This window comes from Battus philenor, unplaced genomic scaffold, assembly GCF_028537555.1.
Source record: "Battus philenor isolate CCGP_79_NKW_IND1 unplaced genomic scaffold, ilBatPhil1.0.hap1 SCAF_19, whole genome shotgun sequence".
Taxonomy (NCBI): domain Eukaryota; kingdom Metazoa; phylum Arthropoda; class Insecta; order Lepidoptera; family Papilionidae; genus Battus; species Battus philenor.
This window is the reverse complement of record NW_027181681.1, coordinates 9441022-9468443: the sequence shown is the minus strand read 5'-3', so window position 1 is coordinate 9468443 and position 27422 is coordinate 9441022. Positions and strand designations below refer to the sequence as shown.

The window sequence follows — 27422 nt, the reverse complement described above, 5'->3', positions numbered from 1 at the left end:
TGGTTGTGTCTTGAAATACCCTAACGGAATCGATGACGAGCTATTTCATATCACCTTGCCCTCTGCTTTCCTCAAGGCAGTTGGTAATAGGGAGTCAGGTTATTCACTAAATTATACATGCAAGTAGTTAAGCGTCTACCACGTTTAACGGTCCTCTATTCATACAGCCGTAGTTTTTTAAAGATGTCAAGTCATCTGCAGGCACTGTGGCCAAAATATCTTAAATATTACATAACATATATTTGGAAGTGTTTTTTTAACATACGCCCATGGTATGATTAAACTTAAATTATGGAAGAACATGATATTTACTATAGTTTACTGTAGTAGTATTTGCAGGTTATTTTACCAAAGGTAGTCGGAATGGTCATCAATGTCATCCTACTTATTACAATCCAAATAATGCAATCCTGTTGTACAATAATTATATTCCATGCTGATAGTGAATCATACAAACCTGCATAGTCCCGAGAATAACGGAGAGGTCCTCGGCATTGGGCACCGTCTGCGGTTGCACTATCTGTCCGTACTTTGCTTGAACGTTCATGGAGTTACGTGGCGAATCTACGTCGTTCGGATCTGTCAAATATAATGCATACAATATACTAGGCTAACAAATTGCATAGAAAAATTATCGATCGTATAATAAATCATAATTATTTTGACAAATCTATGTAAGTTATAAAAACTATAATTAAATAATTTTCAATAAATATTTACTTTGTGTTCCCTACAGACCGGTTGAAATAGGAAGAGTCGGGTAAGACTCTAATAATTTGTATTGTATTTGCGTATATTTAATATAAGCTAATGAAAAATAATAAAAAAAGACAAAGTATAAATAGTACAGATGAGATGTATAAAAAGGAGGAAATTAATACAGATAATAAAACTGTACTTTAATATGAAAGAAAGAAATTGTGAAAAATGTAAGGTGAGAAAGATAATAAAAATAGGAACGTGAAAAAATAAATTTAAAAAATTAAAAAGACTCTGTCCTTCCTTAGATAGGGGCGAATGCACAATTTATAAAAAAATGACTGATTTAAATTAAAAGTTTTAAATAGTATTTTATAAATAGCAAGAAGTGTATATTCATTAAGCAAAATCATACGTAATGTATTCTCTCGCCAAATTGCCGCGTATTTTATATAAAGTACTATAATAATACGCGTAAATTCGCACGTTGACTACGTTTTAGTTTTAAACGCCATCTATCGGAGACTCTAATAAACACAGTCTGATTTTTTTTTATTAAATATATAATTGGGCACGATAAATTGCTTTTTTCATTTCATGACAAACTTTACCTATAGCTCGCAGGAAGCGCACCAGGTCTCTGGCGAGGTCCCATCTCTCCTGTTGCAGGGCGGTGTCGAACAGCTGTGTCGCAAGCTGTCGGCTTACTGTTGAACTTTCCAAGTTCTGAACAAAAACATTAAATATTTAATGTAGTGAAGTAGCAAAAAGCCGTGAGGAAAAGAACGTATTGTGCCAAAAGTATCTAAGAGGTCCGCATCGGGATACTCTTGAAGCTTAACTAGCAACTAATGCTTAGTATTCCTCTCATTGTGCTTTTGGCGAATAAAGTCTAATAAAAATAATGGTTTACGTTATTCCCGAGTCACAAACCTATAACAATATTTAATTCACATGCTCTATTCGACAACATTGATCCAAGAATTGCTCGTATCAAGTGGCAGTGGGCGAAATACAATACTCGTACAACCGGTGACCGTTCTGACCGAAAGTTTATAGAGCCGATTTAAGCGGCGTGCGTGGGCTCCACAGTAAGTTAACCGAAATAGTTAAAGTTACGGGAACTCCCTAGATACGTACAGCACAAGACCTTTGTAGTGGCGATCTTTGCCTGCTCTATGACTTGTATTAGTCCATCGGGTGATACGATGATGATACCCTGCTTTTCTTATATGGTCCCCGGTATTGGGGACCCCTCCATTATGTTTGGCAATAGGACATTTTTGTCTTTAATAATAATTTACACATTTCTTTTTATTGTCATTCTCTTCTATCGATCTTCATATTATCATTCATTCATTTTCTATCGTACATCACAAAATCTTACATTCTTATTTATTCTTAATTTCCTTTTTTGAATCGCCTCTCATCCTCTCAATAATCACATTGCAGGGTTTTTATCACGGTTTATCACAATATTTCTTATTACAACGATTTAATTATTATCTCTATCACAGATGTTACATTTTCGGTGCTAATATATATTTATAGAAAAAAAAATATAAAATTTAGTTATTGACCTGCAATATAATCAGATACGAGGCGGCCGTGTCCAGCATCTTCCTCTGTAAGCACTCCTGGAAGAGTTCCTTGGGCTTGCCCGCAGCGGAGAACAGGTACGCCCATAGAGCGATTTCTGTTTTTCTCGCGCACTGTACTACCGTCTGCAAAAAATCATATTTTTAAACTTCATTTACGCATCATCATTGAAACAATACACACATCTTGAAAAATACTTTTTTTAAGAATGAGTCGTTTTCGTCTGAATAATGAATCACAGAATAGGAATAGAAAATTTAAGGATTTAAATTTGGAAGCTTAGAATATTTTAAAACTTCGAATTTTAAATGCACTATTGTAGACCTATATATTTTTATAAAGATAATGGTCGGAAACTTTTTAGAAACGATAAACGGTAAATATAATATTTTATCGGTTATTTTAATTTGCTCACATTCATAAGAAATTTTCTAAAACAAAAACATTATATATATAAATACCATCATCGTCACCACTTCGGGCGACGAACGTACACTGATGGACATAGGTCTCCACCATATATTTTCAATAAAAAATAGTTCGAAAAGGACAGTATCCAGCATTATCCAACGACCTTAACAGTGTCATCTGTTCATTTTGCGAATGGACGACCTGCGCTACGCTTTGTCGATCCAGGACCTCGACTTCAGGACCTTAAAGCTCCACCAGCTATCTGTTGAGCACACTTTGTGGCCTAAAATATTGTAGGAGATGGATACCTGAAGGTAGACTGGAAACTCGTGAACAAACTCTATAACGCTTGGCAACTGCGCGTCAGGGATGGGTTCCTTGCTGGTGGCCTCCTCCTCCAACACCTCATGCAGCAGCAGCTCCAGCGAGTGCGGGAAGTAGGGAAGTTGGGCGCATGAGCGCGCAATCTCCCACGCGTGGTACCCGAGGTTCCGACGCAACAACTGCCTCAGGATCTGATGCAGGTACACCTGGCTCTGTAACATAAAAAACTTCTAGTAATATTTTGATCTATACGTGCAATATAAATAGTTGTAAAATAAGCTAACCACATCTTTCCCACGAGTTTCAAGTAATTTTGGACACATCGCCCGCAGACAATCAGGTAACTGCGATAAACAAGTATTTCTTACCGTTCGGTTGACAACGCAGAACGGCAGAGAAAACACAGAATTCGAGTCCGACGCGTAGAGTGTTGTGTCGTTTTCTGCGCCGAGAAGTATTGCGTCGTCAAATAGGATGGCTGCAATGAAAAAATAAAAATTTAAACTGGATGAAGCGTTTCCAATCTGTCTTATAATAAATCTATGGAGGAGAACAATATGCATACTTTTACCTTCAACCTTTCTTACAAGTTTTTCTATCATATAAATCTGGATTGCGAAAATTTAATTCATGCGTTTATTTAAGGACTATCCTTTCTATATTTATATTTAGCAACTGGATATAAAATTCTAAAATTAAAAAACTGAGCCGTCGTTACTTAAAAACATCGCTGTAGTACTTGTTAAATTGAACAGCAATACCTATGTAATATCTTGTCTATAATCACTTAAAATGATTAAGTAAGCTTCAATAAATCCTTCTATCTATCTTTTCTTTTATGACAAGTCTCCTGCTAAAGGGACGTGGATATAACAAGGTGCACATCGATAACTCACTGAGCGGGTATATGTTGAGATGAAAGGGCAGCATGATGCGCTTGGCCATGAAGGTGTGGCGCGACGAGTCCGGGCGGCGCGAGGCGTCGCGCGGCAGCAGCGGCAGCCACACGCGCGCGCCCAGCGCCCCGCACCACAGCCACAGCGCGCGCGACAGCTGCGTGTGCTGCCCAGCGCCGCCTCGCGACCACACGCTCTCGACGCACGACGCCAGCACCGTCGCCGGCAGACAGCTGTACGCCTGCCCCAATAGAGTAAAACCTTTAAATGGTTGAATAGCAGCGGCAGTATAGCATCCCTCATTATAAAAGGTGGGAACCGTCACATTTTTCTGCGGTTTTGTAAAAACTAGTGGAAGGTGTAATAAAACGGAACAGAGGTCGGATAACAAAAACACAGGCGAAAACAACTGTGATAAGTCTAATAAGGAGAGATTTTACAGTACATAAACTTTTATTGTATAAATATAATTTTAAGCAATGGAAAATTTAACGTGGCTAAGGATGAAAGATGAAGCATAAATACAATGTGTCGGAAAGTGTCGGCCTTATTATTCGTTGTAGGCGTTTGTCGAAGCGTTCACTCCGCAAAAGAATTATCACAAGCCGCAAGGAAAGAACGAACGTGAAGAACCACACGAACTGACACGACCGCGTTGTTCTTGGATTGCCTAGTCTCTCGGCTATATCACCCCATAGATGAACAGAAACAATTTAGTCAATACATTGGTTAAAATATATGTCTTTTTATAACAATTTTATCAGCATTCTGGCTTCTGAATACATAGAGTTTTTAAAACCAAAAGTTATAATAGATTGAAGATTTTTACATGAGCACGTGTTACATCATCTACGCTATTGTATCTAAAATAGCAATGGACATCAGCGTGGTCGATTAAAAATTTTAATTTGACAAAGTGTATCTAGATCGCTGTCTCATCATCGATGATTCTATATAACCTTTATCCGTAGATATATGAAATTAAACCATATGATACCTACATGATGGAACTGTTATATAGTGGACATATGCTATAAATGCAAGATCACTCATTATTTAAACGATATCTCTAACTATGCACAATTAATAAATGAATAAAGTGTATAATATGCATAGAAATAAATATCTAATTTCATTAAAACATCAATCAGTAAATGTAAGGTTATATTTCAAATGTAGATTCATATAGTATAACAAAATATTGTTCGACTCGGAGGAAGCAAATGTTACGCACGCGTATTTTATAGAGCAACGCCCAACCGACGCACTGAAACAACTCATTAATAATTTAACTTAGAATTTTAAAAACTATTATGAGGCAATTCTGTGTTACGCATCTAAAGAAATAATGTTTAAATGTAACAGTATGTTTGCAAGGAAACTAACATGATTGATTTCGAATAAAACTACAACAGAATTTTTTTTTTTCGAATGAACTTAACCGCTTTTAATGGGCTATTTTGATAACGAGTTTGGAGACCACTGATTTTGTACACAATGGTTTGATTTAAAAACGTATTATATTAAATGTCTTCATTGAATTGGCACAATAAACAAATAGGTTCACTTATGAAACATAGACAATAATCAGATGCTAAAGGAAATTTAATTTGCGTATTAAACACACCTGTGTTGTTTATGCGCTGCAAGCCGGTTTTCTTGTCGCATTTGCTGACGTGTCGTTGTGTAATGAAGTAAGCTGTTACACTTTATACTAGTGTTTCTTAACGTGAGGCCCACGCCCCACAGATGGGCAATTTGATTGTTAAAAGGGTAATTCAAAAGTTCGACACGAGTTTATCCCTTTCGCTTTAATATAAAAATTATGTATGTTACATAGGACGTAAGAATTATAGAAAGGCTAAGGTATGGCACAAAAATGGTTGGAAACTACTGCTTTAAACACAACTTATTACTTATTTCCTTCGCTTCGTCTAATTTGTCTAAATTACCTCGTCTAATACGACCATTAAAGATTATTATTAGACGTGTTCATTTTAATAACACTTTAAATTAAGTGCTGTTTAAATTCTATTTGCTGTCGTAATTAGGTTAATTTTGTACGATATTATCTTACAACATGATCTTTTACTTTCTGTTATTTATTTTTTTAGGAATCAGGCGTTACCTTGCGGAAGTCCATTCTAGGTAAGAAAAAGACCAATATTTAACCCGCACATGCAGTAGTAGTCGTGCAACAAAATGCACCGCCCGCTAGCCCGCTGATCTACATGTGCGGAAGTGGCTAACTATTGGTCCTTTTCTTACTTTCTGTTATTTATTTAATATAATTATTTTACTAGTATCATTTTTCATCGGATTGTACCAAAAAGTACACGCATACTATAACGATGATTTCATCATTATCTTTTCAGCCGTAGCAAGTCCACAGCCAGACATAGGTTTCTTACACACTTACACTTCAGCGAAATCGTCTCAACATTTTTATATGATCTTGATATGACTTTATTGCAGCCAATGGAGGTTACTTCGAACAAGCTTTATATTTTAATGGTTTTATATCATTATATTAAACTAAAACGTAATAGTTCTAAAAGTTACGTATAATAAAATGTTTTTATTCTTTGCAACAATTATTATAAGACCGAGTATAATATACGTAATGGTTTTAACCAGATTTATTTCTTCGATTGAGTCTATATTCAACAGGGCTTTGAAAATCTCGCGGCTATTAAAACACTTGCCTGGGCGTATTTAGAGCAAAGATTAATTATTGTAATTCAATAGGGTTGCATAAATGTGTACACGCTTCACCTACTCTACATACATTACCATTACCGTTTAACAATCATGTATAGGATAATAATTCAAACCATCCTCTTCCACTGTACTACTTATTTATTAAAGATATTAAAAAATCAAACTGCTGAGAAGATTCGTTTAAAATACTCCTATTCTTAAATTACTATAAAATTCTTAAATTACTACAAACTAGTAGACCTCTAGTTTAAGTACAAAAGCACTAAGATTTAGACATTTAAAAAAAATCACGCACTTTATGCTTCCCCGTGGTCCTCTACCGCTGGGTTACCAATACGAGATTTGGAATTTCATAATCCTATATAATATCGTCGTTTCAGCCCATAGACCATAGGCCTCCATTTAAGATAACTATGGGGGGATATACCATAATCGCCACGGTTGGTAGACGGGATGAGACTGCTGCCCATCCTCTGGAAACTTGTTAGTGAGCATTGGCAATTTTATATAGTTAATGCATACAGTGTGAATTATAAAAGATTGTATCCCAGGAATCGAACCCGCGACCTAAGATCGCAAATCTCGTTCCTCTACCTCTATTGCTGCAAATAACGTATAGTGTTACCGAAAACGCTTTACCGCGCCCACGGAAAGCGCGTCGAGGTGGGGGTCGAGGAAAAAAGAGCATAAGAACCGCCGCCGCCAGAGATGACAGCGGAATTAACTTTTACTTTTTTTTGAAACACAGCAACGCCTCTTTCTCCAGCCAAGCATTCTCCGTATCTAATAAATTGAATGCCCGCGAGCTGTGCTATTTTATTTCTCAAAGTGACGAGGATTTAAGTATTTTATTTGTATTAAAAAAACATATGTAATTTGTTTTATGTAAATTCATTTAGCATTATCAAATGATAGATTGAAGGAAACTCACCTAATAGTGAAGTTGTTAGCAAAACCACTCGATCACTCACGAAACAAAATGGAAAAGGCCCGGTAATAAATAAATGTAAAATCCTTGAACTGCGAGTCACTTCACGGCTTGTCTGAAGATATCTTCGAATTTCCGGTATCCGGTACATTAAATATTTTAATAACCCGAGAGGAGGCTCCTGAAAGAATCTAGAGGCCTAGCTACAAGCTAAACTAAGGACTTTAATTGTTTCACTACCTAAAAGTTGTAAATGCCAACGACCCAACAAAACTTGTCGGCGCAAAAAAATTTAGACTGCAGCACTTTATTTGCATTAAAAAAATGTAAATAACGGCAAGTTGGTAATTTTAATTAAAACGCTGCCCGCAAATACATAATTCAATGAAATGAACAATTGACCGTCTCAACACCGAAACATAATTGAATTAACAACACTTTCCTGGATGCAGTTGTACCAACCATCGTTCCTTATTATAATAATGAGAACTAACAAAAGTAGCGTTTATGCGTTTTCACCTAGCGAAGGTTGCCGATATGGAAATGTTGATGAATGATGCAACTCCTAATACCGGGGCGGGCGGCGGCTTGAGTGTTCCACATCCTCTCCACGTCAGGACATGAAGGTCTGAGCCAATCGCATATAAATATACATTCTTGCCTCCGACATACCAGTACGTGTTTAACGTCAGCTGACAGAACAAATATAAAATGAACTTTTACTTAGCGGTACATTTAATTTGAAACTATTCGTAACGTCACGTCTTCATTACTGAATTAAGATTGATGTTTAAATTTCACAGGTATCGTGCCTCCTTGCGTTCGCAACATCGAGTAAGGGCGATGGAACGCTTGATGGACTCATCTACGCGCCGGCACATTCTTCTATTGAGTACTATGTGAGTGACAACCTATTACGAATAAACTATACGAAGTATGTTAGTGCAGTAAAGTATTAACAATAATAGAGATGGAATAGTGTGTTTTATTGGCCAGATGTGGGACAACTAGTTATTTAATTTAGAAAGTACTTTTTAAAAACTAAACATGCTTGCGAAAATAATAGGGGTTATAACCACATCATCCAATTTCTTCTACGTGTTTAATATGTTGCAGCTATTAAATAAAACTTGTATCTGAAACCTCCAAACTAATCTCTTTAATTTGTGATTCAAACGCTCCTTTAACGTATATGCTATCGCATTTCTTTGGAAAGTAAGCTGTGTTTTTATATTCTACTTTTAAATTTAGGTTCTAAATTAATTTCACAGCCTAATCTGATAACAGATGAAAGTCCCATTAAAAAAACTAGCCAACGAGCCATAATTTGCAAACCCCTGGAATTAGGCAGATAAGATTGTAACGGATATAAAAAATAATATTCAGAAATTACGTTTTATTTCAATGTTTCGTTCTAATGTAGACGCATCCTAGCTACGCATACGATTACGCCGTGAAAGATCCGTACACAGGAGACAATAAAGCGCAGTGGGAGAAGAGAGACGGAGACACCGTCAAAGGTGAGACAAAATATTTAACACCAATTTTTACAAACAGTATAATACAATGTTACATCAAAACAAAAAGTCTGCTTGTTATCCTGATAATTTCGTATAGCCGTAGGACCTCCACTGCTAGACATAGGCCCATAGATTTCCAACAGGACCGGTAGATAGACGCCTGCATTCAGGGTCTTACCACGAGTATGACAAAGTATGACATGGTATTTCTACTTTGAAGGTGGACGTCGTACGGTGCGCTTTTGATAATTTGCATTATAAAGCCTCATCGGCTTACAATTTAATAAACAATAACTTTTTATTAATATATAAGATAGTTCAAGTAAAGGATTAATCATTTGTAACGAACTCTGGTTTTATTTTAAAGAAATAATTAGCATCATATTTCCTTCTGACAGCTCGACTAATTTAGCGTTGCATGTTAATAAATGTTAAATAGATACTACATCCAACTTACGAATATTAAAAAAATGCAGACTCAAGGCCGTAAAAATAATTGAATAGGTATTTTCCTACGTTTATGTGAATGTTAAAAATAAATTTTCTATAAGAAATATTGTTCTTAGTAAATAAAGATTAAAAATTGTGAATTCAGGTGGGTATTCACTGGTGGAGCCCGATGGCAGTCTGCGGGTTGTGGAGTACTGGGCGGACTCGAAATCAGGCTTTAACGCCGTCGTGAAACGCATCGGGCCCAACTTACATCCGGTATCCGCACCGGTGTACAAGGCGCCCATTTCTACTCTGAGTCAAGGGATCGCTGTGGCTCCGATCAGCGTGGGATCCGTCGCAAAGATCGAATCTTTGACCAGTGCGCCAGCTTATAGCGGTTCATCGTATGGCAGCTCATCGTATGGCGGCTCATCGTATGACGGCTCATCGTATAGCGGCTCATCGTATAGCGGACCATCATATAGCAGTGCAGCCTATAGCGGTTCAGGGTACAGCAATCCTATCGCCCCCGAAGAAATTTACAAAGCACCTATAATTAAATCCGTAGTTCCAATCGCTCCACTCTCACCACTACCTAAGGCTCCGATTATGTCTCAGATAATAGTCCCTGATCCCATCGCCAAGCTACCTATTAAACAGGCACCACTTCTATCCTCGGAACTGATAGCTCCATGGTCAGTATTGAAGGATAATCAAATTTCTACGCTGTCGAGTTTACAAAGAGGGTTATTGAAAGGTTCACTCATATCCGATTATGACGGTGGCATTAAATACGGTTCGTTATTGTTGCCATACGATTCTATGGGATGGAAACACTGAGAATGGACAGAAAAAATGATGTGTAACTGTATACAAAAATTAACAAGCCCCGCTGCCGATTTCTGTGCATAGATCATTTTCTTGAATTTAATATTGACTGGCTTTGTTAATAAGTAGATTTAGATGTATTTAATAAAAGTGTCAGGTATAAACTTTTATTTGTATATCCTAAATGTCAACAGAGTTTTTGATTAATCGAAAAAAAAATGGTTAATAAATAAAGCCTCTAATAATTAAAAAACTTAACTATTATAGACCACAGATGATAAAACTTTTGTGAAATAAGTGGAACATGTTAGTGCACTAATAAGCGAACTCACAACCGGAAATGACTGTCCGCAAATCTGAATAGTAAATAGGATTTTTCATAAATTGTTTCCCAACACAAATGGTTAAAACCGTTTAGTTGTCGCACAGACACCAAATCTATGAATTTTTTGAGAGTTAAATATCTCCATCGTAACATGAAATTATCTTTTTTGAGAGATAACTTTAAAGATGAGCCAGTCAGTTACAGCTTCATAGTTCAGAATCCGGGCGATTTGACAAAATGTGACTTAACATGTTATCCATTAAAAAAGGATCGATGGTTCAATAGATCAATAATTACCACTACCAAACTTTACTTTTTTGATACAAAAATTTTAAAACCGTTATCATATAAATCGGTTTTAATAAAGTTCTCATTGAAAAACACGTTGACAATGCGTTTTGCGACGTTTACGGTTAAAACAACTAAGCCCCTTATTTAGAAATGTATCCCATAAATTTTAGTTTAGAATATATGCAGCGTTCGGGAGTTTTAGTCACCTGTGGGCGGTGAAAATATTCGAGAACAAACAGGTTAATTTTTCCATACTTAACGGGACCAGCACTTGCGGACGCAGCAGTTCCCGATTAACCAATTTTATGCCCTTAAGGTCCTGGATTTGAATATTGTTAAGACATACACGTAAAGATAAAGACAAATAATATTATTATATTTAATATTGAAACTTTTTTTTAAGTTATAGCTGTGAAGAAGAAGCAAGAACATATTTTTTTTAATAAAAGTTAACAATACTGATTTATGTATATATACATTTCCTGTAAGATATAGCTTAATTCTAGTAATTTAAATATTCGTTTATTATATAATATTCCATATTTGTCAATATATTTTTATACGTATTTTTAATTTAAATAATTGTATTTTAATGCCTATCTACACTAAAAAATAGTGAAAACATACAAATAAATGCAAATAAATAGTCACATATTGCAGTATTATTAAAGGGAATATGCAAATAATAAAAGTGCAAATATATAAGTGCTATTAAAATTGTCTTGTAAGTGACAAATTCTGCTTATACAAAACTTTTACCGAGCCTAAGGTTGGCTTAGCGGTAAAGGTGTTTAAATTAAACCTCCTAACAATTACTAACCTTGATGAAGATGATGACGCTTTGGCTGTTACTCACTCTCAAAGATCATGATTGCACAAATTAGCAAACGATTGCAGTGAAATATGCGCTTATTCTGTATATGATTTATTTGTATCATCATCACATCAGGAGATAGAAGCTCACTGCTAAACAACCTCCCCAAAAATGGCCACGATGACTGATTTGTTGATCACCCGCGACTTTGTCATCGGTCTGGACTTTACATTGATAAAAAACATAAAATGTTATAATTAGCTCTCTCAGCAGGAATTCTCTATGTAATTTAATAATGTCATTTTATATCATGGTTGCACAAATTTATTAAGACTAGGGGCCACTCGGGCAAATCATGAACTGATGGCGGGCCGGCCGCCAGAAGTATAGGTAATTAAATTTTTTTGGTTTTATTTTAGAATAGAATTCAATATTTTTCGAATGTACGAGAGTATTATTTTTGCTGTCGGCGGGCCGCATGCGGCCCGCGGGCCGTAGTCTGTGCATCCAAGATTTATATAATATTGTCTGATATTAATTCTCTCTTAAGTAACTCTTGAATATACCCTATGTAAAAAAAAATTGAAGATAAAACATCAGTACTGATGTTTAGGCTCAATAACGAAATCTAGTATCATAAATATTATAACTCCACCATAACGGAGTGCCCTGCCTTATTTATAACTCCTTAACTCAATATCTGTTAACGTGTCCTATGACAGGAGAACAGGACACGTCACAAGGCAATTTTGAATCTGTAGCGTGTCACAAGACGCACCACAGATTCGGATTTCCTTGTTTACTTTCGGTCATAATTCAACGCTTATATAGTTTTTACTCCTTCCTACAAATAATAAATCGTATGAGTATGAACTGGCTCTCCCTCTCACATGTAATTTCACATTTCACGTGTTACGTAAAAAGTGGAAATTTAATGTTTCACTCATGATCGGGTTCAAACAGCGACTGTCGCGAGTTAGTCGCTTCTGCTTTTTAAAATAATATATTTAATTTTATAATAATAAATTACGTTTTAGTGATTTCTCCGTAAGAGTCATTGAACAGTAAGTTTGAATAAAAAATATATAATGTTACTTCCAGCGATTGTTTTATTTTTTATAAATCAAAAAATAATACTTAAGTTTTAGACATTCCCAATTATTTATCATAGATTATTTGCAATTTAATTCAAAGTAAAGTATATTGTAACAAATGACATTAAAAATATATGTTAATGTTTAATGAAAACTAAAAAAAAACATAGTCAAAAATTAGTGTTCAAAACCACATCTGCTGAAAGTCCTGTAAGAGAATTCACAGACGTATTTAAATTATCATTTCAATAGATAACAAACTAAAGGATAATTACATTTTACAAACATAATAATCAGACGCTGTAATCGTTAAAAAATTGATCAACAATAATTACACAAGGCAACAAATTCCCACTCCATTGCGTTATCGATTAAAAACAAAAGGAAAAAAAATCGCTGAAACACCGCGCACATTACGCACCGAACTCACTAAACACGCATCGAAACCCGCTGCTCCGTAGCTGAACAAAGCAGGTCAGGCTTATGTCAGAAGAGTAAAAACTGTTTTACTGATACCTCACCACAGCCGGCGGTAACCGATAACTATATAAATACTCAGCGCACAATTAATCGAACATTCCACTTAATAACGGCGACGGGCGTAACCAACGACATGTATCGATTTTTAACGGTAATTGGCCTCGTTTCCTCTTAAGTAATTCATACAGATTTACAACATTTAAGGTGTCAGCTTTTATTACTCGGTTTTTGAGAGTCTCTATTATTGCTATACGAGACGCAACTTCTCAGCATTTCATGGATTCACTGTGTGAGGCGCAATACCGACGTAGCGAGCAGGTTTAAGAAGGCATCTCCTTGCAAAACATAGTCATTCATCTTACATTTTTTTTTTCGGGTGGAAATCTTCCGGATGTTCAAAATAATTGGTCCTACTTAACACTGAGGTTTTGAGAGATTTCTACCCACTACAACCCCCACGGTCGTTGCCCTCTTCGCTGTGTGAGTGACCACAGTATCACCAGTTTAATGATCACCCACATTCCCTCCCGGCAACCCGTCATGGGGTAAGCATTGTTTACGCTACTCCTGAAGATGGACGCCTTCAGGGCTATCGTGAACAATGCTTATCATTACTAACCAAATTATTTATCTTAAACTAATCAAGTATAGAAAATTTCTTAAAGTAATATGCATGACTCAGTTGGATCATATCAATTAGTAATATAATAAATAGTCTGACATAATAAATGTACATATTTTTCAGACTCTATGTTTGACGGCGATGGCGACAATCGTGACGGGCGCCGTCGTGTCCCGCAAGACTCTTATCTCTGAATTTGTAAGTACCATCCTAATTTTATGTTCAAATCATTGCAAAATAGTAAACAGAGCTGATGAAAATTTTATCTTTTCAATCTGATGCAGGATTACCCTCGTTATGCGTTTAACTATGCGATAAACGATCCTTTTACGAAAGACAACAAAGCGCAATGGGAGACGAGAGACGGCGACGTCGTCAAAGGAGCTTACTCTTTACGTGAACCTGACGGCACAGTTCGAGTTGTGGAGTACTCTGCTAATGACATAAAAGGATTCAATGCTGTCATTAAGAAAATCGGCAAGAGCGTGTATCCACCTACAGTTCCTGCAACAAAACATGTTCATCAGGTCATCATACCATTCGCGCCGATCAAAGTCGCCCCGATAGTCAGTATTGCAGTCAAGAACACAGATTCTCTAAAGCCGATAATTGTTTCGGACACAAGTTACGGATTTGGCGTCGCGCCTTCAGCGATTGGACTTAACAAAGTGACCGCTTTGGGAGATTGGAGTATACCCTGGGATCCTGTTACCAGGTCGTATGGTGGTTGGGTACCGGTAAAGGCTCCCTTCGCTTGGGGTCCCTACGCGACGATACACAGTAGAAAATACCACAATGGAAAGCTAATTGAATGGTCGACAGGACCCATATCTATACGCGGGAATAAGATAACAATTAAAACAAAACATTAACTTAGCAGTGTGAAATTCACGCAAGTGTTTGATTGTATTGAACCGATTTATTAAAATATCATTATCTAGTCCATTTTATATCGTAAATATAGGAGTCTTAAAAATCGTTGTGTTTTGATAAATTGCATTTGGATTTATGTATCCTCTATGTATATAAATCAATGTTTAATAACAATGTTGTGTATCGATAAGTATCTAAGTATAACTACAGTGTAGATGTGACCATACACATAAAAAAATAAATGTTTATGTAAGCTACATAAATATTAATAAAATATTACGGAATTGTTAAAGTTTGGTCTTTCATTTTCAAAATAGTGTACATTTTTATTGATTATAAAACAGAACAATTAAGGTATGTTGTAAGAAATTAATAATGTCCTGTGGTTTCAGTACCTATCTTACAATAATGTAAAAAAAGTTGTTTTTATTTTATACTTTTTTAATCGATAGCTTCCTTGCGCTTGCGCAAAGCGATCTTGCGCTGTCTGCATACAGCGACTTCTCGCGACCCTAACTGTCGTCTGTTAACCTAATAGGGGGTCTTACCCACGCCACGTCTACCGGCTCGTGATCGCCACTCGAGAACCTTTTATCCCCATCGGTTGCCCTAGCGATATGCCCCGCCCACTGCCACTTCAGACGAGTAATCCTTCGAGGTATACAGGCGACCTTGGTTTTTCTGCGAATCACCTCATTTCTAACTCGAACATGTAGCGAAACTTCGAGCTCTCTGGATGACCGAGCCTTCTTATAAGGTCTACCGTAAACAACCATGTTTCGGATCCATAAGTCATCATCGACAACACATACCAGTGAAAGACTTCTATAATCGTATATATATATATATATATATATATATATATATATATATATATATATATATAATATCTTCAAACGATTTTTGGTACCTAATTAATGTAACACACTCGTTTTTCGCTACAGACCGCAGAATACATTAAAACATCTGTCCCTCTCTCACAAACTTTTGACTTAAAACAAAAAAGCTGTGTTGAAATTAAAACAAACAATTAATATCGTGATACCAATACAACGAAAATATAAACATTTTTTCACTAAAATCTTGCTTGAGTTATTGCATACATAATATGTTAAATAGATAAATTAAGCGATCATCCTAAAACACGTTTGTTATATTTATTTACTGTATTGACTGCAACAAACAAGTTACAAAGAAAATAATAAAAAATTAAATCATATGTGATAAGTTTCACATTTCTGCAAGAGCTACTTTTAAAACGAAAATTATTCTCTTATTAATTTTTTACTTACTACATTGTCATCCTCATTTAACCCGGTTCAATGCTAGATTAGTATAATACCCACAGATTTCCATTAAGACAGAAAAAATGTGAGTGAAAAGGCCTGCATCCAACGTATTGCTACGAGCGTAACATGATCGTGTATGTCCACTTTGCCCAGAACCATCAATTCGTTGTGAAGTCTATTTGGCCTGTCCACTACCACTCCAAGCTGCCAATTCGCTGAGCTATGTTGGTCACTTTCGTTCGTCTACTGATTTCCTTATTACTTAATAAGACGTAATCCCGCGCAAAAGTAACCACGCGCTCCGTAACATCGAGCTGGACACGGTTTTGGTTCAGATCCTGACGGGGCACGATGGATTCTCGGAATATCTTCACAGCTTTAAGGAGAGTCCTCCGTGGTTTTTTGAGCCAGGGGCGGATCAGATCGTGGTGCACCTGGCAGCCAACTGTCCTGCATTCAGAGGACTTCGATGCGATTCGGAACTCCTTCCAAGAAAGCAGATAACCGAGTGACAACATCAACAGTGATGAAGACAGGCCTGCATTCCACAAATGTTACAGAACGATAATTGATGACGTAATTAATAGGAACAAAAGATGAAAAAGTACAGTTAGGGTAAGAAATTAAAGAAATAGGAGGAAAAATTAAACATTAACATGTAAAAATAAAAAAAAAATATAAAACTGAAAGTAATGTAAACAAGGAAAAATTGTTTTATTGTGCAAAAAGTGTATTCTAAACATGATAAATAAGTATATTAATTAATGGTATTATACAATATAAATAAGATTGTAATGCCCAATCCTATAAATAGGACAAGGGAGATCCAGAGGCCCCCAATAACGGGGCCACAAAAAATATAAGACGTAATCAAAAAGTAATAAAAAGTAAAAGGCACAGATACAAATTAACGTGTTCACTACTATAATAATTCGAACAAAAGATGACAACTAACTTTTGTATACTTTCATTGTAATCTTTCGAAACTTTTAGGACCCAAGTTTTCATGGTGGTTTCATGGTGAAGAAAGTGTGCAGCCTATAATCCAACAGGGCCCAGTATAGATTACTTATAACAGATTTTTGGTACAATGGTGCCCCTCGATACTTTTTAATACGTTTGTGAACCGGCGTATAATTTACAATAAACCTATCACTACTTTGACTATCATCAACCAAATAATATAGCTGCGATATAGAAAAAAAAATGTGTTTTTGAATTTCGAGAAAGTTTTATAGATTTGTATTCATACTAGTTTGACCTTATTTGGCTTAATGTTAGCGATTGTACACGGCGGTAAGCAAACATGTGACGCTTTTTAGTCTGTAGTCATTAACGAGATCCACAGTTATCACCATTATCATCATGTCAGGTGATAGACATCCACTGTAAGGCGTGAATGAAATCCAATGTAAGGGTGAATCAAAAGATTTCCCGCGACCTTCACTATGTCAACGGTCCACCTTGTATATTACATTGAACACAAAATAACAAACTGCGATCACAAACACGCCTGCCAAGCATATGGTATAGGAGTCCTAGTGTTTCGGGGTAAGTGTAATCTTGTCACGCTAATCAAATTGGCCAATATGGAGTATCACATTTTGAGTATATATGTACATACTTGAAATATTTACTCAAGCGATATTAGACTAAACTCAGTGTATGTTAAGTTTCTAAGCGGACTAGTCAAACCGCATAGTATTTTATATACCCCCAAAGATATCCTTGAGGGAAGACTATGCCTTTCAGTTGGTATCGATGGGTTAAAAATAAGGATTAATTTAATAAAATATTTTTATGACACTTTTAATTGTATATCTATCGTCAATAGATGGTATTGAACGTACCGCTAATTACATCGCACTACATCAACATAACATGTAAACAGTGCATATTACATTGTTGCATACACCAGAGCGCAGTGTGCTCTATTTTCTTGTTATTGTTAATTGCATAAAAACGCAGTTATAATTAAATAAATAAATCGCTTGATACAATTGCACAAAGCTAGGCAGGGCGATCGACAATTGTGTAATCGATTAGAAATACCCTCATTATATTCCTGCAGCTTCTGAATATTCAATAAATTTGTGAAACGATTATTGAACAATTAGACAATAATTGGTTCGCACAAAATAATACACATCTGTATAATTTATCAGTCCGCGACCAGTTAGTTTAGTGCGGTTATGTACGGGGAGGTCCGTTTAATTATTCGAGCTACACATGTCAATCCATCCGTGGAAACAATACGGCAGACCAAAACCGGAGTGCGGCCGAATAATTAGCGAACTATAAATTGGTAAGAGTCTAATGACAAAAACACAGTACACTTCCATCGCTTACTAAAATAACTTGTCAGCGAAATGAATACCTTTATTGTGGTAATTATTCAAAGTCTTTCAGTAATAACTACGTTGTTTTGAACCAAAAAAAAAACGTTTATAATTCAATTTACACCTATACAAATGTTCAGCTAATTGTGTTCATTTTTTTTTTCAGTTATGTTGCCTCACCGCATGCCTCGGGGCCACGCTAGCGTACCAGCCTTCGCTAGGCTACGTCAACTATGCAACTATCGACAAAATTGTACGTATATTTGTTACTTATAATTCTTTTATGATTAACTAATAGACAATGTAGAAAAAAATATTAACCAATGGTGATAATGGCTTGTGGATCTAACACGTGGTCGTTTACGATGGACTTCAAAAAAAGAGTCGAGGGCCCGAGCCCAGAGTGCAATGTAGAGATCTATGCTAGGAGAGACCGCGATATCGAATCAGAAATGAGGACATCCGCTGAAAATCCGAAGTCACCAAAGTAACTCGTCTGAAATGGCAGTGGGAGACCACGGTGGTGGTGATGACCACGAACCCGTAGATGTGTTATGGGTAGGCCGTGTCCACCAAGAGTGGGGTAACATCGACATAGCCAAAGTCGCGGATAATTATTCGATAATGGCAGCGCAATGCCGATTATCGTGCCAAGTTTTGGGGAGGCCTGTGCCTTATAGTTAGCGTCTATCGGCTGATATGATGATGTAGTAGTACGTTTTTTTTTTAGTAACGAAGAGTAAATTTACGGGATATGCACAAGAAACATTTTTTTTGGGGAGAGAACAGGGTTACGTGAGATTCCTACCCACAAAAATCCCCTGGTGGATGTCCTCTATACTGGTTAAGTGTTCTGTAAACTCAGATCCAAAGGCATAACAGTCCTTCTAGATCGGTGCTATTAAAATATATATTTCGTTCTGGTGAATGCGTTCTTCACGCTTACCATAGAACCTGCGATGGCGAGAGATCACGATAGGTAATGGTGGTGGGAATTTAGCTTGTCTGACCTGAATATTCATGACTCGGATGGCTCTGTCTGCGGGTTGGGAACCCTATTCGACAGAAGGCTAGCCAACATCGTATTGTTTAACATGATTAAGTTATATGGTATCCTAAGTAAGAAAAGGACCAATATATAGCTACTTCCGCCAATGCAGTAGTAGTAGTGCAATAAAGTGCACCGCCCGCCAGCCCGCTGATAAATGCGCATGCGGCAAAGAATGCGAATTACACAACTACCACCGTTAAATCACTCAACACGTGTTTTACTCCTCCACGGGGCATCTTCGGGATCCTGAAGCAGCTGTGTATTGGTCCTTTTCTTACTTAGTATGGACTTCCGCAAAATAACGCCTGGATCCATTAGATATTGTATCCTGTTAATAAAAATACATTTCTATGCAGCCCAACCCTGGTTACGAGTTTAACTATGCAGTTAACGACCCATCCACCGGAGATAACAAAGCTCAGTGGGAAAGACGTAACGGCGATTCAGTCAAAGGCGCCTACTCATTAGTGGAGCCCGACGGCAACGTGCGTGTGGTCGAATACACCGCAGACTCCGTACGAGGCTTCAACGCAGTCGTCAGGCGCACTGGACCCAACGTTCACTCCATGTCAGCGATATACGGACAAATCGCGCCCGCGATACAAGAGCCTATTGAAACGCCAATATATTTCACACCAGCACAGGAGCAAGTAGCTCCCATTGCTCCAATGATAGAGGAGCCCGTTAATTATGCTCCGATCGCCCCTGAGCCTATCTCCTACGGGCCGATAATGACGCCGGTACTCGAGACAACTTCGCTTCTCGACTACCAACCATTGGATTACCTGTCTTACCCAATTCAGTCATGGAAATCCAACCCCTGGGTGACACTGTCCGGCACGTCGTACGGACACAAAGGCAACATTGTACGGAGGTGGGCAGCTGGGCCCATTTCCCTAGATGGTAAGACACTGACCATTAAAACTAAACATTGAGGATAATTTTCGTCTGTGTCCGTAATAGAAACTGTAACTTCTATATGTATAAGTAACTGTACAGTTACTAGTGACACTTGTGTGTTTTTGCACATTGTATAAACTCAGCACGTGTAAAAGTACATACAGGTCTTGTTAGAAGTTAAGATGTATAACATATCCAGTGTAGAAGTGTACCTGATGTAAATATATACGAATGTAAATAAACTATTAAAAAGTTGAAAACAAGAATGGCATTTTTTTTTTCAAAGACTACTAAATATATGATTGTTTACTGTACTTTATTTGCCACACAGAATTAATTAAGAACCCTCTCAACCGTACTTTTGTAAGTAAACGAAAAAGTCAGATTATCCTCTTTCCAGGTTAGTGGGCGTCAATATTTATAACGAAATGTAAAGATGCGTTTATACGAGTCAAGGTTACTTTATTAAAATGTAATTATTAAAGAATATATATTTTTACCATCATTTCATGATTTTTACACACGTTGTGCAATGGCGAATTTACGGCTTTGATAGATATACTCTACCAGTATCAGTCAACCGTCTTGGTTAACGAAAAATGCCGTCCTATATGTATTCTCTACGTTGTCGTGTCGTTGTGAAACTAAAACAGCTAGAAATGCAAGAACAATTCATAGGCTTGTTAAAAATCAGTTCACATTCCGTAGGCTAAATGGAACAACATAAAAACGAAAAAACGCACCCAAGTCATGTAAGCGACATGTAAACGAGTCTTTAGCTGGTCATAGCTAACCAGTGCGATAACTTGTTTATTTCTTACTTCAACAAATGCTTTATACATGAATTTAATCGTGCATGAAAATTATTGCAAATTTTTAAAATGTTTTTACATGACCTTTTAAATTTTTCGTCGTAGATATACATACATGTTATTGTAATTTATTATCAAAGAAATTCTGTATGCTTTCAATTTTTATAATTTTATTTTATAGTAGTCCATTTTTTTATAATTGTAACGCCTCTGGTAACTTTATTGGGCCTCTAAGTAATAAAGTCAAACGTAAATCTATCGAAAGCAACTTACGGGGTTGTTGTCTTCGTCCACGTCGTATTCCTCCCTTTGCACCATCATTAGTTTCCCACTGGCATTAATTACCTGCGAAAAAATTATTTAATAGGTACATGCCAATTTTTTTTATTGTTAACTAACTATAACGGTATCATTAACAAAATACAACTAGAAAATGTATTATTTTGAAATATTTTTGCAAGAGCGTTTTTATAACAGGTCGAATAGAACAAGCTTTATCTAATACAAATTTTTTTAATAGGGAAATTTTTACGCCCTTACTAACACTGTGTGATCTAAATCCTTTATACATAATAAATATTCAAAATGAATCAAATTCAGTCCGGTTTATCATTTTGATAAGAAAAAAACAATAGCACAATGGCAAGGAAAAATTACATCTTTTTATGTTTGGTTTCATAACGTTATCTAAGTATTAAAATTTGCGAGCGAAATTTAAGAGAAGAATATGAAATTCGTCTCCGAGTTTCACGTGAAATAATTCCTTGATCGAAATTCTTTTATGTTTCACAGTAGACGCCATCATCAGTTCAGCTGTAGGACGTCCACAGCTGGATCTAGACCTTTCCCAAAGATTTCCAATAGGACCGGTAGGAAGTGGTTGCATCTTGGAAGGTAGTGGCGGAGTAGCCACTCGCGGACCATAAGACACCAGCGGATATCAGTTATTCGGCTACTGCCACTTCAACTTGCAAACCCACTGAGCTACGTAGGTTACTTTCGTTCGCCTATCGCCTCTATGACTCGTTAATGGGTGTTTTAGAGAAAGTAAGAGCCTTAGCAGCATTTTATTCTGTATGATATGTAGCCTTTTCACTGCCACTTCAATCCAGTCCGGTAGGCTTTGTCTAATACAGTAAACATACTAAAGATAAAATGTGGATATTGTGGTATAAAATAAAAATCTGGTTATAATGTATCGTCATCATCATTTCAGCCGAAGGAACCGGTGCAAAGCGACCTGCATTTGATAACCTAATAGCAATTCATATACCAAAGAGTCAGGTGCCAGAGGGCTGGAGGGTGGCGGACGCGCCAAGTGTGGAGGCCCAGGCTGCTCCTGCAAACGGCACAGCGAAGCTGACACCACGCACGCTGGATGCGACAGCGCGGAGATGTCCACCGCCTGCACGCATCGCATCTCGATACCACCGTCTGAAAATAACTTGCTATCACATACGTTTCCCAGCAAGCTTTGTTTTAATGGGAGTATAGCATTCACATAAAATGAGAATTATAGTAACTTACTGCTTACCAAAAATATCTACACTAGGCACATCTTGTCTCATTAAGTGAATTAGCTCAAATTAAAATTTTGAACAGGTCACAGTGCGCTCTCTTTTATAAAGTCCTAAATACAGTACTAGAGATATTGATCTTTATTATCTTCTAAAAATCTTTGACACTATAATAGGATTTTCTTACATATTATTGAACGGAAATCTTAAATCTATTACAGTATAATCCAGAGACATTATGTTGTAAATATAGTAATACCAAACACAGTTGCCCGCATATTAAGATATTTAATGAATAAATAAAGTGATCACTATAACATATGATGTTTTTTATTTATTTATTATTTCAACTGAACTGTAACTGGCCAATTTCTTTTTATTTATTAGACAATACAGTGTCTATAGGGGGTAGTAAAAAATCCACGTACAGGTATGGCATACATATAGGTACGTAGATTGGTTGCTGTAAATGATGCTATATACCATAAAGGCAGCCGGCACTTTTATATTGAATGAATTCCAGAAAGTTCGTTCTCTTTTATGAATTAACCAATCAGCAAATGGCGTAAATCGAAACATCTGGAACTTTTTTCTATCTGCCAATGAGTGTTTAAGAAACTAATATTGTAAAGTTTCGAAATGCCATCACTGCCGGTTTGTAATTGAAAACGTATAACCGTACTGTTGTCTATGGCACTGAGTTCGTAGATGGTGACCAGTGCGTCGGCCGCGAACACGACGAGCTGATCGTCCAGCACGTCCAGCGCGAACACCTGCGCCTGGACGCGCACTATCTTAGCGAACCGGTTGTCGAGCTTAGCATCGCGAGGGTAGAACCGGATCTCGTCTTGCCCGTCCAGTATGCTGTAGCAACCTGTAATAATAAGATATATAGAAAAACCTGAACTATAATTCTATATATTATAAAACAATTGTATTTAAGTTTTCTCAATTTTTCCATATAGGCAGGATAGAGAAGTTTTTACTATTGTCTATTGCCACAAACAATAATGACAGATGAATCGCGACAGTAACTTCTTCTTAGTCGCTTCCTGATGCCTGAAGATCGCATTTAAACACGCTATTCCTGCTACCATTTTTACCAGGCTATTCTATTTTGTAAATGTTTTTATGAGCCGTGCACGATGGTGTTATACGATAAGTCCAGGAACTACTAACACCAAATTTTTTAATTTTTTAAAACATTTACCACCCGTTTCAAGGTAACTGAACGCTGAAGAGGCTTATTCAACATCTCTTTATATTAAATAACAATGCTCGGAGGTTATCTAATCATAGTCATCATCATTTTACTTGTATCCTGGACATTAATCTCTACCTCAGATTTCCAATAAGACCGATTATAAACGGTCTTTATCCAGGGTCATCCTGCACTTCGTTTGCTGATCCTTAGTCTTCGCTCCAGAACCTTAAGACCCCAACAGCTACATGTTCCACGCGCTTTCAGGCCTGCGCACTGCCACTTCAACTTGCGAACCCCCTGGCTATGACTATTACTTTCGTTCGTCTAAATATCGATCGTTTCACTAAAGAGTCATTCATTACTATAATCATTTCGCCAAGATAAGCGGTCAAATGATCGAGTTTTCTCATTATTTATTTACCTATTATAACAGTTTTTTTTTTCATAAACCACTATTAAAATTTATCTAGTTCTGATAGAGTATTCAGCTACATTTCAATAGTATTCGTAAAAGTCGATAATAGGTGTGAATATTTATTGAGATAAAAAATTATAGCAAAATTTACTTTTCAAATATGAAATAAGCAAGTTTTTACACCGCACAACGGGTCATCTTCGGGCGCGAAACAAGAAACAGGCATCACACAAATACTCAATGCACCGGTGTTCGCATCCGTCTCGCGCGCGTTCAAATGAGGGCGGTAGAAGAGGCCCGTGTCGCAACCGACCGCCGAGTAGCCCTCGCTTTGCCATACTGACACTACACTACAATAAAAACACTATACACCAACACGGGTATAGTGTCTCTTCATGCAAACTTCATTATTGAAAGGACAACCGGCTAGCGTAAAAATTTTTAGCTCGCGGACCTCGGGCTTTCCGTGAGGTCTATGATGTCCAACACATAAGTTTTTACACATAACATTCTCCTAATTTCGAGATAGGTGAAATCAAACGCTATATATATACATACATGCATATATATATATATATATATAAAAGCATGGCACCTCTATGGTATATAACCACCGCTTCACAATATAATTTAAAGCTTGAAATTGTATTATGTAGTTATGTAGTTATCACCTATGACGATGTAGTCCCTCCACCACAGCATCCCGCCGGTGACGACGAAGTCCTTCTCCTGGGCCTCGTTGCCGAACAGCTTCCAGCGCCGCGACACGCAGTTGTAGTGCGCGATACCCGTACGCCCCGCCACACACACGTTGACACCCGCCTCGTCTATTGCGCTGTACTGTGTCAACACAATTCAATAAAAATAAGTTATTCGGGAACATATCGATATAATCAAGGTCGCGGAAACTGTGGCGATCTTTACTGAGGCTTTTGCTTTAAAGACATTAAACTAAATTTCAAGCGTTGGCGCGAAAAACACATGTATTTAATATTCGAACCAAGATTTAGTGATTAATTAATTTTACTCTTAGTTATACAATTTACGATCACCATCGTCTTCGTCATTTCAGCGGTAGAGATCCATTGCTAGATATAAGCCTCTTCCATATATTTCCTATAGAACCGTTTGAAAGCAGCTTCTATCCTATTTATATTTTTGTATGTATAATAGAGCTCTATGGGTAGCTCGCGAGCTAAAGACAAGATATATATCTTTCCAAAAGATATAATCTCTCTCTAACTTGCATGTGTTTCAATTATATCTCTATATCTTTATACTTGAGAGTCAATTTTTGTGATGAGTTACGGCTCGTTCAGAGTTAGAGAGAAAAGGAATGGGCTTATACAGCAATTCAAACGTAAAAGAGAGCGACGGATAGCTATTGCATGTTTGTATTAAAAATGAAAACTACGGATTTTCGGAACGACAACATTTATAACAAAGACATAAAATGCTTAATAGTAAGCAAATGCAACCAAAAAACTCACTAATTCACTATAATTTTCAAGATTCCATTTATTCAATTTAACACGTTTTATTCCGCCTTACTGAGTTTTAAGTCATAGCCAAAATAGCCGAAGAAATAAAGGATATCTTTTTAGTTTTAGCTGCCTTATTCTCTCTCTGACCCGTACTGAGCTAAATGGGTTATAGATATAAAAGCGTGATATATATCCCAAGATGAAAAATATATTAATCACTGTTTTCTTGTCAGGGACATATTTTTCCCATCTCTAATGTATGATTGCCAACATTACGTACCCTTAGGGGCCAGTTAGTAGCGATGTAGGTAGCTGGCAGTGGTAAAATAATCCATTGCTTCCTGCACTCGTTGTCGTCGACGAATTCCTTGTACTTGGCTTTGTTGTAATACTCAAGTGTGGGCTGGTCGGGCACTCCGTTCTCCTGGTAATCGGATGAATCTATCATCGATACCTTGATCTTTTTAGTAAGGTTGTCTTCCAAGTTAACATAGAGCTTGTCATCTGCTTGTAGATACAGGTGCCTTTGATTACTCTAAAAAAACACACAAACATATAATCACTATTAGAAGAAAACCTTTTTCAAAATTATTCTAAATTTTTAAAATAGTTGTTTCTACTATTTAGTTTTACTTCATATCACAATTAATTATATGAGCAGTGGTATCCCAGAGAGATTCCCGAGATACAATCTTATATAATTTACACTCTATGCATTAATTATATAGGACTGCCACTGCTCACTAACAAGTTTCTAGAGGATGGGCAGCAGCGTCTTCTGCGTACTAAAATATCATAGATATATCATAGTATCTTTGGGAGACACCCATGCCTTGAAGTGGGTGTCTAGGGGTTGAAATAACAATATTTAATTATATTACACTCTCTTTCCTAGCAGATGTTGTACTGCCAGATATTAATGACTTGTCGTATTCTAATAAAATAAAAATAATTAACATATTTCAGAGTGATTGGAAATAAGTGTAAAAGCTTCAAAGGTTTTTTGTTGACAAATGAGCTATAAATTCACTGGTTTATGTTTTCACACCTTTAACTAATCACCCGATCAGTTATCAAACATGGGAATGAATATTTAGCTACAATGAAATTACAGAGCCGGCTTTTCATAGAAAATATTATTCAAAAAATAATTTTTGCATAGTTCTTGCGCAAAAATAGGTGTAGTTATACATCTCAATCGCTCGTGCACATTTTGATTACAAAAGCGATTTCCACAATAAAGCAACATTTTAGTATTACGTATAAATGACCAGAAATATCCGATATAAGTGTATGTTTACTACATGTTCCATAAATGTTATCATACAACCTTCTTCTATTATTTTGTTAAAACAGTACGTGGATGGAAAAAAATAACATTATTAATTTTTATTAATATCAGATTTTTAAAACTCACCATACACGGATTAACGCTTAGTGGACTTTTAATAAAATCCATTTGTATTAAATTAGAGTTTGTGTTTCCTTCGCTTTTAACCATCCAAAGCTGGTAGCCTTCAGTTGCCCATTCCTGAAAATTATAAAAAACTATAA

At 36.6% G+C, this 27422-nt stretch overlaps 4 protein-coding genes across 4 annotated transcripts in view; 3 read left to right on the top strand and 1 right to left on the bottom strand.

Annotated features, from left to right (window-relative positions):
- The window catches only part of Rich (Guanine nucleotide exchange factor subunit Rich), a 42104-nt gene that overhangs the window by 5977 nt on the left and 8705 nt on the right, over window positions 1-27422 (bottom strand). Inside the window, exons 9-20 of the mRNA XM_068764653.1 lie at window positions 27286-27399; window positions 26149-26403; window positions 25056-25224; window positions 23448-23639; window positions 22522-22682; window positions 21522-21593; window positions 3930-4170; window positions 3402-3511; window positions 3018-3245; window positions 2280-2423; window positions 1311-1425; window positions 458-579 (exon numbers count right to left, since the gene is read on the bottom strand). Of these exons, the coding sequence (XP_068620754.1) occupies window positions 458-579; window positions 1311-1425; window positions 2280-2423; window positions 3018-3245; window positions 3402-3511; window positions 3930-4170; window positions 21522-21593; window positions 22522-22682; window positions 23448-23639; window positions 25056-25224; window positions 26149-26403; window positions 27286-27399 (1923 nt within the window). The remainder of the gene's footprint in view (window positions 1-457; window positions 580-1310; window positions 1426-2279; window positions 2424-3017; window positions 3246-3401; window positions 3512-3929; window positions 4171-21521; window positions 21594-22521; window positions 22683-23447; window positions 23640-25055; window positions 25225-26148; window positions 26404-27285; window positions 27400-27422) is intronic.
- On the top strand, window positions 8116-10370 carry LOC137921609 (cuticle protein 19.8-like). The gene is made up of 5 exons (XM_068764409.1): window positions 8116-8190; window positions 8382-8477; window positions 9002-9098; window positions 9694-9934; window positions 10031-10370. The coding sequence occupies exons 1-5, from the start codon at window positions 8116-8118 to the stop codon at window positions 10368-10370; spliced, it is 849 nt and encodes a 282-aa protein (XP_068620510.1).
- On the top strand, window positions 12734-14856 carry LOC137921607 (cuticle protein 19.8-like). Its single transcript, XM_068764407.1, has 3 exons — window positions 12734-12763; window positions 14108-14182; window positions 14269-14856. Exons 1-3 carry the CDS (start codon window positions 12734-12736, stop codon window positions 14854-14856), a joined length of 693 nt encoding a protein of 230 aa, XP_068620508.1.
- On the top strand, window positions 17546-20471 carry LOC137921809 (cuticle protein 18.6-like). Its single transcript, XM_068764652.1, has 2 exons — window positions 17546-17563; window positions 19893-20471. Exons 1-2 carry the CDS (start codon window positions 17546-17548, stop codon window positions 20469-20471), a joined length of 597 nt encoding a protein of 198 aa, XP_068620753.1.